The sequence below is a fragment of the Micropterus salmoides genome, unplaced genomic scaffold (genome assembly GCF_014851395.1).
Source record: "Micropterus salmoides isolate LMB-PRFRI ecotype aquatic unplaced genomic scaffold, ASM1485139v1 Ms_hic_scaffold_23, whole genome shotgun sequence".
NCBI classification, from domain to species: domain Eukaryota; kingdom Metazoa; phylum Chordata; class Actinopteri; order Centrarchiformes; family Centrarchidae; genus Micropterus; species Micropterus salmoides.
Window position 1 is genome coordinate 974,482 of NW_024041484.1, and position 13,829 is coordinate 988,310.

A 13,829-nucleotide genomic window follows, 5' to 3' on the forward strand; every position below is an offset into this window, starting at 1 on the left:
TTGGGGCAGGGACACCTGAATGAACCCCATGTTGACAGGGATCATCAGGTCTCCTGGTTCTGCTTCTAGGCATCCCCTCAGGCACTCTGGAGGTCTGCGATGTAACTGTCTTTCTCCACTTTCAATGAGTACAAGCTCCACTTCCTGGACTTTTTGTTGTACACCTTGCTGTACCCGATAATACAGAAAGGAGGATCGGCTTAGTGAAAAGTTTCTAACACCTGACATTGTTCTCTTATAGAGTAATTAGTAAACTATTTCCACATAAAATGCAATCAATAACAATAAATCAGCACCATCTATCTGTATTCCTCATACTGTTTAATATTTTTTGACTCATCACTTATAAATGTATTGAGTAAAATGCATAGGAGTAATAAGAATGCACCATATTGAACTGTGTCATCAGCTTTTCTCCTGGCTGGACTGTAGACACGGTGGTTGTAATCCAGGCCAGCCAGCATTGTCCGATCAGTGTACTGGTGAGAAGCACAGGGCTATGGAAGATTGCAGGTGACCTGAGGGCACAGTAGAAATAAAACATACAGGATTTTTTACTTCTGGTAAAATAAGTAATGGGATAACAGCACCAGTTACAGTAAAAGGTTTTCACACAGTAGATTTAGCTATGAAAAATGTCAAACTATATTATAGGTAGCTTATATACCAGAAACACAGATACTTGGGGACCTTTAGCCGTCATTTTTTATGTACAGTAACGTTGAAATGTCTTTCTCATAACTACAAACACACAGCTACATCATTTGTAAAAGAGTAACATACAGTCAAACAACGCCTGCAGACACAAGATAATTACACAAACATATTAGATACAAGGTGTAAAGATAGGTGTAAACATAGTATAATAAACCCAGATAGTGAATAACTAAACTGGCGCAGTCTACACCTACACTGTCTAACCTAATATTAGCATTGGAAAACACAGCTTGCGCTGCTGTTCCAGCTCACCTACAGCTAGATATAATTCATCGTCTCTTCTCTGGCTCCTACACCAGCCTGCATTCGTAGCAACAGTTAGCTGAATGCTAAGTAGGTAGCTACCGTTAGCTCTATGCGTAGGTAGCTACGTTTGCTAGCGATGAAAGTAACAATTACCATCAAAATGATAAAAGCCAGATTACCTGTCCATCAGAAATGAAGCCACTACGGTGTGTCAGCCCCTTGGTGTTCCTCAGTTTTCAGTCACTATCGTTGAAAAGCCACGCAGATATCACCCACCAGTCTGACCGCTTCGCTCGTCAGGTCTGAGAGCTGACCAGGTGCGCGCGCGGGGGCAGCTCCTGTAGCAGCAGGGCTGGTAGCCATGGCAACGAGGGAGAGTGACAGTCAGCCAGCCAATCATTGCATTCGGTCCGAATGAAACGTAGCTGTGTTTACTGCAGCCCTGAGAGGACTACAGACAGCCGATTTTTATGCTCTCTTTTTCAGAGAACGCTTTCCGTTTGAGCACTTTGGCTCAGTGTATGAATGTGTGTGACTGGTGAATGCAGATGTAGTGTAAAAGCGCTTTGAGTGGTCGAAAAGACTAGAAAGGCGCTATACAAGTACGGAGCATTTACATTTACATCTAACTTTTTAATATGCATTGGTGTTTATAGACAGTAAATATGACAAAAAGTGTTTTTGAAGCAACTTGCCTACCCTGCCTTTAAGGTGTGATCACACTCTTGCCTCAACTGTTAGCAATCTATCCATATTTCAGATTTTAAAATCAGTTACTTTGCTGAGCAGTGTTAATACTGATAGATATGATGAAAAAACTACAAAAAAGACCCAAGTAGTAATTAATCACGACTTTCTTTAAAAAGCAATAAAATAAAACAGTGAAAAGTCTTGAAAAGTCTTGAAAAGCATGTCTGCATGATGCATTTCATGGCTCAGCTGTTCAAGATGTCTCAGTCCCTAATGACTAATGACACTATGAGTGGTCGAAAAAACTAGAAAGGCTCTATACAAATACGGAGCATTTACATTTACAATGATATTAGTCATTAGTCATTTGGGATATTAATCATTTGAAAGATGTAATGAGGTGAGAAGCACTCACTTTAGCTGCGCTTTGGTGCGTGCCTGTGGGTCCTCATACACTCTTACACAGCAGTATCACTCTCTACTGCACTTCATTCTCAAGTCAAGAGCCTCTCCACTCTCACTGGAGAGTCTCTACTTATTTTGTTTTTGTGCTCTCAATGGCTCTCTGTCTTCCTTTTCTCTGTCAGTTAATCATTCCCTCTGTCCTTGAATTCCACTGTCAATCTCTCTCCATCTTGCTCACTACTACCACTCGCTCAAACTCCAGTAGGCAACTCTTTAGAGGTGATTGTGACACAGAACTTTCTGGCAAAACGAAAGGTTGAGGTATCTGTTGTTACTTGAACAGTAGCTATTGTGATGATGTGACAGTGATCCTACATCACTATTCTCCCCCTGTGAGTTTATGTCCTTCATACTGGTCAGTGTTTACATACTCCTGCAGGCCAACGTGCAGAAGACACAGGGCATGCTTGCCAACCAGATACTGTGTGTGGACCAGACAATCCTGGACTGCCTAGTTATTGTTCTTAGGAACTTTAACAAAGGTAAACTAAGCCACGAAATCCCCAAATAAAGACAGTATATCAAATGTCTGACCAGAGAGGAGAATATTCCTGGGGGATATACAGGTTAATGCTAAACAACTTTACTTTTGACAAACTCAACAACAGCAGTTATCAGCAAATTCTCAAATTCATCCTCAGCAATGCTCCATTGACTACAGTTTATTTGTTTTTACCATTTTTTAATTGCTTCTATATTAATGTATATTGTCTGCTATGTAGCAGAAGTGAGTTACAAACTCAATTTCACCACTTGTTATATTGCAGTGTTTCCCACAGGATTATAAGAGACTATGGTGGGTGGGCCTCGGACACTCTCGGCGGGTCCGGGGGCATGTACCCCCGGAAGAAAGTTTTGTACATTTTAAAGTTAAATGCATTAATTTGGTGTTCCTGTTCATCTAGCATTACCATAGTTACCTGTTCTCTCCACTGGAGAGCAGCGAATCTTTCAGAAGTAAAAAAGTACCAGGAAATGAAAGCTGAAATTCTGAACTCTTGTCTCATCTTTTGATCTTAAACCCAAATGTCTTCAGTGAACAACAAAAACAAAGGAAGTGGCCTTACCGTACCAATACGTTTGGACGGGACTGTATTTATTTAAATGGGTAACATTACAATTTCAGCTGGCTCTTTGTCAGGTCAAAATGTTTAAAAATATACCGTAATAGATCATTTCCTGCACGGCTAATAACTCGTGGATGTTAGGAAGATTGGAAGATTACACTTTTTCAGTTCTGACTGACATACCAACAACTGCCCAAGCCCAAGAGAAGGAGCATCATCACCTTAACCATGTACAGTGGGTACGGAAAGTATTCAGACCCCTTTAAATTTTTCACTCTTTGTTTCATTGCAGCCATTTTCCAAAAATCAAAAAAGTTCATTTTATTTCTCAGTAATGTACACTCAGCACCCCATCTTGACAGAAAAAAACAGAAATGTAGAAATTTTTGCAAATTTATTAAAAAAGAAAAACTGAAATATCACATGGTCATAAGTATTCAGACCCTTTGCCGTGACACTCATATTTAACTCAGGTGCTGTCTATTTCTTCTGATCATCCTTGAGATGGTTCTACACCTTCATTTGAGTCCAGCTGTGTTTGATTATACTGATTGGACTTGATTAGGAAAGCCACACACCTGTCTATATAAGACCTTACAGCTCACAGTGCATGTCAGAGCAAATGAGAATCATGAGGTCAAAGGAACTGCCTGAAGAGCTCAGAGACAGAATTGTGGCAAGGCACAGATCTGGCCAAGGTTACAAAAAAAATTCTGCTACACTTAAGGTTCCTAAGAGCACAGTGGCCTCCATAATCCTCAAATGGAAGACGTTTGGGACGACCAGAACCCTTCCTAGAGCTGGCCGTCCGGCCAAACTGAGCTATCGGGGGAGAAGAGCCTTGGTGAGAGAGGTAAAGAAGAACCCAAAGGTCACTGTGGCTGAGCTCCAGAGATACAGTCGGGAGATGGGAGAAAGTTGTAGTAAGTCAACCATCACTGCAGCAATCCACCAGTCGGGGCTTTATGGCAGAGTGGCCCGACGGAAGCCTCTCCTCAGTGCAAGACACATGAAAGCCCGCATGGAGTTTGCTAAAAAACACCTGAAGGACTCCCAGATGGTGATAAATAAGATCCTCTGGTCTGATGAGACCAAGATAGAACTTTTTGGCCTTAATTCTAAGCGGTATGTGTGGAGAAAACCAGGCACTGCTCATCACCTGTCCAATACAGTCTCAACAGTGAAGCATGGTGGTGGCAGCATCATGCTGTGGGGGTGTTTTTCAGCTGCAGGGACAGGACGACTGGTTGCAATCGAGGGAAAGATGAATGCGGCCAAGTACAGGGATATCCTGGACGAAAACCTTTTCCAGAGTGCTCTGGACCTCAGACTGGGCCGAAGACAATGACCCTAAGCACACCGCTAAAATAACGAAGGAGTGGCTTCACAACAACTCCGTGGCTGTTCTTGAATGGCCCAGCCAGAGCCCTGACTTAAACCCAATTGAGCATCTCTGGAGAGACCTGAAAATGGCTGTCCACCAACGTTTACCATCCAACCTGACAGAACTGGAGAGGATCTGCAAGGAGGAATGGCAGAGGATACCCAAATCCAGATGTGAAAAACTTGTTGCATCTTTCCCAAAACGACTCATGGCTGTATTAGATCAAAGTGGTTCTACTAAATACTGAGCAAAGGGTCTGAATACTTATGACCATGTGATATTTCAGTTTTTCTTTTTTAATAAATTTGCAAAAATTTCTACATTTCTGTTTTTTTTCTGTCAAGATGGGGTGCTGAGTGTACATTACTGAGAAATAAAATGAACTTTTTTGATTTTTGGAAAATGGCTGCAATGAAACAAAGAGTGAAAAATTTAAAGGGGTCTGAATACTTTCCGTACCCACTGTAGGTTATTCTCCCACATGGCAAACGTAACTTGGTTTTGTCCACATTTATAAAACTCATAAATGCTGTCTTACAAAGGAAATTTTTCAGTGTTCTAGTTGTACTCTCTGCTGTCTAAACAGACTGAATGCTGTGTTTCTACACGTCTAAACTAACTGCAACTCCACAACTTGCCCATGGACCCTCCTCTTTTGTCTAGCTGTGAAATTTAACATGCAATGGTCTGGGGCTCATGGAAAAGGGTTTGTTAAAGGCTAGGAAAAACAGGAATATTGAATGAACAATGATTAAAGATTTGTTTTTAGCTAAACATATGTAGTGAGCTACACATACTGTTGAGCATGCAAAACTTGATTTTTTTGTTATGTACATTATAACAAATGTCAATGGTATTTTGAGTGAGGTTTTGTTACTTCTAAAACAGAAGAAAGAGGGGAAAAATCAGCAACAAAGCCATGAAATTCAGAAAAACACAAAGGCTAATTCCAAGAGCTCAAAGCAGCTACTTGTGCCTTACAGGCCTTTCTCTCTCTTTTTACACTCTTTCACACCATCCGTCCCTATCACTATTCATCACTAAAGTGGCAGGTAGACATTAACCAGCTAAGCCACTTCCCCCACTCCCTCTGTTCTTCACTGTGTGCAGTCATCATTCATTGTGTCTGATGCTGTACGATGTGCTTGTGTGTGACTGATTGTGTTTTGTTGTGTATTTCTCTTGTATTTCTCCTGCTATACAAAATAGATTGTGATCTCAATGAGACTACCTGGTTAAATATTGGTTATAAAAAATAATTCCCAGAGGCCGGTAAGTTTCAGCCCAGTCATTCCCAGGGTCCCAGTGTAAGGTCTGTATAGAAAGGGTTTGGTTGATACTAGCATACCAACATATAGTATCAAAACGTGATACCATACCAACATCAAATGGGTCACTAGGATCTTCCAAAGTCAGATATTTTCTAATTCAACAGGAAGGGCCTTTAAAAAATGAGCTGAGCTGACCATAAGAACTAAAGTCAGAATGTACACCAAAAGTTAGCTAAACGCATCACTTCACATAGATCCAGTCAGTGTGGTATTGTGATTCCTGATATGGTATCCGTGTTATCTGGCATTGACCATCCTTGGTTTATTTGAAAAACAAGACAAGGAATCCCTGTTCTCTCCCCACATGAAGAGTATGGAATGACAGTGTTATTGTGTTTACTCTTCTTTTCCTCATCACCTGTAGTGTTGATGTTGCTCCTGGATTGTGTGGCTGTTTTCACAAAGGTCCATTTTGGATATACACAAGCTTTAATTGCATCCTTAAGGTGATGATGCTCCTTCTCTTGGGCTAGGGCAGTTGTTTGTATGTCAGTCAGAACTGAAAAAGTGTAATCTTCCAATCTTCCTAACATCCACAAGTTATTAGCCGTGCAGGAAATGATCTATTACGGTATATTTTTAAACATTTTGACCTGACAAAGAGCCAGCTGAAATTGCAATGTTACCCATTTAAAAACATACAGTCCCAGTCTGAAGTGTTCATTAATTAATTTGGGATTATTTGTAGCACCTGAGTAGGTTCTAATTTGTGGGATTTGGTGAGAGGACACTGTCTGTCATAAGTAGTGAGCAAGGAGTCAACTTGCTTTATCCCCATGCTCATAGTATGTGGATCTGGATTTCAGCAGGAGGTCTTCAACGTGAGCAAAAGCAAGAACATCATATTCTGCTTTCAGTGAAAGCCGTTCTTTAAAAAAATGAGGTGATGGGGAAATAGCATAGATATTGTCAAGCTGAATTATCTGTTGCTTCACTACAGACAATTTTTTCTTCCAATGCTTGCTTTCATAGCTTGAAACAAAATAATTTCCCCTCGTAAATAGGCCGTCAGAGCTTCCCAAATCACAGACATGGAGACATCAGCAGTTTAATTTAGTGATTGAAAATAGTCGTTTTGTAGTATTTGTTGTGAGATAAAACTCACAAAAGTTTCATTGGATAGGAACCATGTGTTAAGACGTCAAGGAGGACGCGCAGCACTGTAGTCCTCAAATTGAATTTCCAAAATAACAGGAGCATGATCTGAAATTACAATAGCATCATAAAAACAGGAGTGTACTGACGATAAGAGATGGTTATCCAACAGAAAGTGGTCAATCCGTGTAAATGTGTGATGCACATTGGAAAAAAAGGAATATGCTCTCCCTGAAAGGTTGAAAAGGCGCCAGAGATCTGACATGGAAAATTCATCCATAAAGTATATGGCTTTGGTTGATTTTGAAATTGCAACATTTCTAGTGGAGGAACGATCTAATGTTGGCTTCATCCAACAGTTAAAGTCACCTGCAAGTATGGGGAGATACGAGGGCATGTTGGTTGATTTAGGGTACTAACTGGAAAAAGGCCTTATTGTCCCAATTAGGGCCATAAATACACTGCTCAAAAAAAATAAAGGGAACACTTAAACAACACAATGTAACTCCAAGTCTGTCACACCCCTGTGAAATCAAACTGTCCACTTAGGAAGCAACACTGACTGACAATCAATTTCACATGCTGTTGTGCAAATGGAATAGACAACAGGTGGAAATTATAGGCAATTAGCAAGACACCCCCAATAAAGGAGTGGCTCTGCAGGTGGTGACCACAGACCACTTCTCAGTTCCTATGCTTCCTGGCTGATGTTTTGGTCACTTTTGAATGCTGGCGGTGCTTTCACTCTAGTGGTAGCATGAGACGGAGTCTACAACCCACACAAGTGGCTCAGGTAGTGCAGCTCATCCAGGATGGCACATCAATGTGAGCTGTGGCAAGAAGGTTTGCTGTGTCTGTCAGCGTAGTGTCCAGAGCATGGAGGCGCTACCAGGAGACAAGCCAGTTCAAAAAAATGATGCATGATACATGATATACATGTCCCCAGCGTCCCCAGTGTAAATGACACTATGACCCTATGATCTCCCTGCTTCCTTCCTACAGGTTGAGCTACTCCATGCTTACCGCTTCAGCTCTACTCTTCTCCTGCTCACTCAGTTACAGTGTTCGCTAACACACACCTCCTCCTCTGCTTAGCAGTAGCCGTGACTCTCCTTCACTCCTTCAAGTGTCTGTGCCTGCACTACGTCGGGTACTGCAGCTGATGTTGAAGCTACTGCAGCCCCGGTAGCAAAGATATTGGTCTGATGTTTTTGACCAGCAACCTTTTACAGTCTATGCCAGGGGTCGGCAAATACGTCTGGCAGTTTTTTCAAGCCGTTATATGGCGGGCCAGAACAAAGTCATATTATTTCAAATCATTGGATACTTGCGTGCACGTTTAGCTCAGCTTAGTTAAACAAATTTATTATAAGGACACTTTTGCACATGCTTACAATAAAGCATGTGCTGCAGTTTGTGTTGTGTTGTAGAAGTACACGCATATCGAGGAAGTGTGTATGAGGTGCAGTATGTGACTCCATTGCTCATCCGACATAGTCATCCTGAGGTCCTGGTCCCAGACGGCCCTCAGGAGTCCAAGCATACTGGATGTATATTAAAAATATACTGTAATTATATATAACTGAGGTGATCCCCCTTCCGTTAGTGTCAAGTGTCAGGAAAAAGTCCATCATGGAGTCTGGGGGGCGGTTGGGGAAATGGGGAAATTGATTTTGTACGAAGTGACGAATTTGAAAAAAGCGTTATAGATTGTTATTTGGCAAGCTGAGTTTTACTGACAGGTCCACAAATGAGGTAAAGATACAGTTAGTGTACAAATCATTAATGGACTGGAGGCCCCTATGTGACCAAATCTGAAAAACTGGATCCGAACAGGAGGGTGAGAATAGGTGGTTACGAAAGACAGGCGCTAGTCCAGATGGGGTGTGTAGACCAAACTGTTTACTGAATTGAGAGGTAACTGGGAGCAAACTACCAACCAAAGTGAAATGCAGAAAGAGCCTGTTTCCATCAAAGCCCACTGAGGCTGTTTACCTGGTGCCAATTTAGTGTTCCAGAAAAGACGTTGACAGGCCACCTTCAGGCCACCTTCAGATCTGGGGAGTTGAAGGACCGATCTTTTAATACGTGCACGTCTGTTACCCCATAGAAACGAGTTTATCATTTGATCAAGTGTGGAGAAGAAAGATTTATTGATTAATATTGGAATATGTTGAAAAGCATATAACTGTGGTAGCACCACCATTTTTATCAAGTTAACACATCCCATTAGAGAGAGGAATGGAGGACCATCTGGCCAGGTCTGATTTACAGCGGTCTAATAATGGGCAAAAATTTCTAACAAAAAACTCAGTGGTCGATTTGGTGATGAAGATCCCCTCAGAGCCCCTCAGCAGGTGAATTAATGGGGAGGTATTTAGCTTTTCCCAAGGTTGAGCTTGTAGCCGGAAAGTATTTGAAACTGATCCAGGATGTTTAAGATAATGGGAAGAGAGGATGACAGATCTGAAAGGTAAAGCAGAAGGTTGTCTGCGTACAGGGAAAGCTTATGTGACAGACCGAACCGAGTGTTACCACTAAATCCCTCCTCCTCACGGAGCCAGATGGCCAAGGGCTCTACAGCGATGGCAAATAGCGATGGAGTAGCGGGCAAACTTGACGGATTCTGCACGCAGGAGAGAACAGGTCAGATTTTACTCCGTTGACATTGACTGCTGCGACAGGAGTGACTCGAGTCACATGACTTGGACTCAAGTCAGACTCGAGTCACAAAAATGATGACTTTAGACTCGACAAAATCAAAGAAGACTTGACTTAACTTTAACACCAATGACTCGTGACTTCACTTGGACTTGAGCCTTTTGACTTGAGATGACTTGCCACTCCCCATGCCCAACTATAAATTATGATAATTATAAAAAATTGTGCAGCGCATCAACATAGGTGGCGGTGCTCAATTAGATGTGGCTTCCTCCAGCAAGAGGGAACAATCACCGACCGTCCGAAGAGCGGCCGGCCGCACTGCAATCTCTTGTCTCTGGCCCTGTACACCCCAGCAACCCACTCCCTCTCCGGTACCTTCAGTGGGTTGTGTAGTAGGCCTACTACCAGCGCGCTGTGAACTGTTTGTGATCGGACCCTCTGGCTGGATGAATTTTACGCATAAATCATGCACAACAGCTGCAGCGCCACACAACTTTCTAAATTCCTCCATCTCACGGAGAAAAGAAAGGTCAGGTCGAAAACGTGTAGAGAGACTGCTGCAGCTGTTGTGTGAAGCTGCTTCCACCAATTATAAAACAAGTTAATTAAGATAAAACTATAATAGCGCTGGGTGCTGTTTCACAATGACACTTGTTTTGTTTTATAAATCCAGCGCACCTCTTTCCTTTACAGCTGAGGCCCTACCTAAAAGGTGTGTTCAGTGTTGCTTTACCTGATCGGTGCTTGTAAAATATCCACCGTGTCTGCATCTTCTAACGTCATAGCAATTTATAGTTTTCTCACCGCTGGTTTCTGTCACTGCATCTCCCGAAAAAACACCACGGTTGTATTTCAGTGTTCTGTAACGTAACTTTGTCAACTCGAGTAGCTCACCTGTCACCTGCTCTGCTCCCCTCTGTGTACACACACACACACACACACCTACACAAACATACACACACAGAGCCCCCTCAGTGACCCATCTGTCACCCAAAGCTGAAACTGTGCTGCTACCTCTTGTACTGTAGATGCTGCAAAGTTAATAATGTTGGATTATTGTTTCTTATTTCATGGGCTATATGAGATTTTGGAGTAATGCATATAATAGTTTTTAAGAATAAAGTATTACATTTTAGAAGTTCAATAGTTTAATGTTTCCTAAGGCAATGAGTAATCCTGTTAAATAATTGTGATCTCAATATTGACCAAAATAATTAGCAGCCCTACATGAACATTTAATTTAATTCATGAAATTACATGAATCACATCTGTTGTGTGAAACTGCACCTTTACCTTCTTTCTGTACATGCTTCATTCAATAAATTTTTTAATTTATAAAAACTTTTGAAATGGTTTTTAAATTTGGTGAAGAGCGCATTATGACTTCTTTAGGACTCGAAACTCAAAGTTTAAGACTTGGACTTGACTTGGACTTGACTAGGACTTGTTGGTCCTTGACTTGAGACTTGACTCGGACTTGCCAGTCATCATCGGTCTGGCCTTGGGATTCGACTTGGGACTTGAGTGCTAAGACTTGAGACTTGACTTGGACTTAACGATGACTTGGTCCCACCTCTGATAAAATGACATTTAACAACCTCCTGGTATTAGAAAACGAATGCCTACCAGGAATAAAGCCAGTTTGATCAGGGTTAATAAGGGTCGGCACAACCTTCTGGGGACGGCCTGATTCTAAGCTAATAAAAACATAACGGTTCATTATGGAAGGTCTTTATACAACACTGAAAACATGGTTATGGATATTATAATCCTTATTATATTATATATCCTTATATTGAATTTCTGTCAATAGATCCTCCCAAAAACTACACACTGGACCCCTAAGCTTTGCGGGATCACCGCCATTTTGGATCACTTTGCTTTATGTTTAAGGACCAAAAAAAACATTAAAAAGTGAGCACAAGTGACTGACGATTGCAGGATTTTTGGTTCCCCCGAATTTTCACGCCGCTGTCTTTGGTTGGCCCAACTCAAAACTGGCTGTCGGTGGACAACTTTTGCTTGGGACAGCCCAGAAAACCATGAATAGGGGGCAACCAAAGTTTGAAAACTAGCTGTCCATCCTTTCTTGAACATGCTCTCTTTTCTTGTTCTAAGAAAAACAGATCTTAAAGTGGTAATCTGAGATAAAGTGACTTAAAAAGTGATTAATGTATTACACAATGTGTATCCGGTGTGATCAGGGCCTACAAATACGATGGAGCAAAACCCCTTAAGTTTTGTTGAAAAGTTGACTAATAAACCTAACTAAAAAGACCAACCATATATTTCAAATTATTTTAACTTACTCTTTATTGAAGAGTGGAAGTATCAGTGCAAGTACATGCACACATTCACTTACCCCCCCCCCACACACACGGCTCACCTTGGCATGTAAAGAACCCTCTCGGCCACAACAAATCCCACCCTGAAGAAGAGGTTACTGGCAGGAATGAAGGGAAACACCAGAAGCAACATGCCCACCAACACCTCCCTGCTGTCCTGTCTCTGCAGAGAGAGAGAAAGAGAGAGAGAAAGACAAACACGGATATATGAGCACATTCACAGCAACATCTACCATTCAGACTATGCCAACACACATACACACACACACTTACATGCATACATGCATCGGTCTTAAATATTAACAATCATCTGTGCAACAGAGAGGCAATGAAGGCAATCAAATTATCTATTTAGTTAATTCTTCTTTCTATAAAGCCCATATGATGATGCCATTCATATAGGTTGGTGATGGGGCAGTGGATACGACACATGCCTTTGGTGCCTTTGGAGACCCGTATCCGATTCCCACTGTGACACATCAACCATTGTGTCCCTGAGCAAGACCCCTAGTTGCTCCAGAGGCGTGCGACCTCTGACATGAATAACAATTGTAAGTCGCTTTGGATAAAACCGTCAGCTAAATGCAAATGTAATGTAAAATGTAAATTTCGTAATGGTCTGAGCTGGCTGCTGATATGACCTGATCCTAACCATAAACAAACATTACACCCACCCCCCCAGTGAGGCAGCACCCCACACACAAACCCCCGCCGTCCCCAAAAGGAGAAGGATAGCAGCCACGCTGTGACAGCAGCAACAGCCCTCCAACTTCCAGGAGGCCACCAGACGCACCCAGCCACTAGGACCCACCTACCAGCCGCACGGGACCCAGAGCAGCAAGGCAATGCATGGGACCACTCACTGCCGCAGAATTGATCAAGGGGGACCACAAAGAATGGAATTCTGCCAATTGTTTTTTTCTTTGGAAGCAGACACTCTCTCCATGCTAATGTGGCCTAACAGGAGATTACTATATTTGGTGATACTTAAGTTCTTTTTGGCCTTACAGTTCATGAGGATAGTTTTCTTGGCGATGCATAGAGCAGTGAGAAGCATGTATGATTTCTCAACCTTTATGCTAACGTTGTTTAGGTCCACCAGAAATTGGGATAGAGTAATGTAGCCAAATTGATAGGTCTTCACATATCTTCTGCCAGAACTTTTGGAAAGGTGCACATCGCCACATAGCATGCATGTAACTATAACAGATGTTACTTGAGCAGTTCAGGCACATGTTTGACTGCATAAGTCCCATTCTGAACAACCTTTGTCATGTATAGTGTGTTATGTGGAGAGTTTTATACTGTATGAGTTGTAGACTGGGATTTTTAGTCATTCTAAAAGTATTTAAACATATTTGTGTCCAGTGGTTTTAGTCTGGACTAATGGATAGATCTTCCACTTTAAGAATGGGAGAGAGACTGAACCATCTGTTTTCAACAGTAACATGTTTATATTTGACAATAGCTTTGGGGGCTAGAGTTTAAGAAAGTCAATTATCACTGGAGGTAGATCTAAGTCCGTTTTGTTATACTTAAATATCGCCCGAATTATGGATTTAAACTGTTGATTTTCAAGAAATGTATTATTGCTAATTCTATATTGTGCCACTAGATCCTGGAATGGAATAAAGTAACTGCCCTGGATACATGCTCTAGACATTTTATCCCTTTATCGTACCACAGTGGGGAATTTAACGTTTTCTTATTTAGGAAGATGTCAGGATTGTTCCAGATTGGAGTAAGTCTGCATGGGATAGGTGAAGACCTAGATATTTTGAGAAATTCCCACCAGGCTGCCAGGGAAGTGCTTATTCTAATGCTT

At 41.7% G+C, this 13,829-nt stretch overlaps 1 protein-coding gene across 1 annotated transcript in view; it reads right to left on the bottom strand.

Moving 5' to 3' along the window:
• The window catches only part of tmtc1 (transmembrane O-mannosyltransferase targeting cadherins 1), a 206,268-nt gene that overhangs the window by 72,132 nt on the left and 120,307 nt on the right, over positions 1-13,829 (bottom strand). The window contains exon 8 of the mRNA XM_038738692.1: positions 12,046-12,167. Coding sequence (XP_038594620.1) covers positions 12,046-12,167 — 122 coding nt within the window. The remainder of the gene's footprint in view (positions 1-12,045; positions 12,168-13,829) is intronic.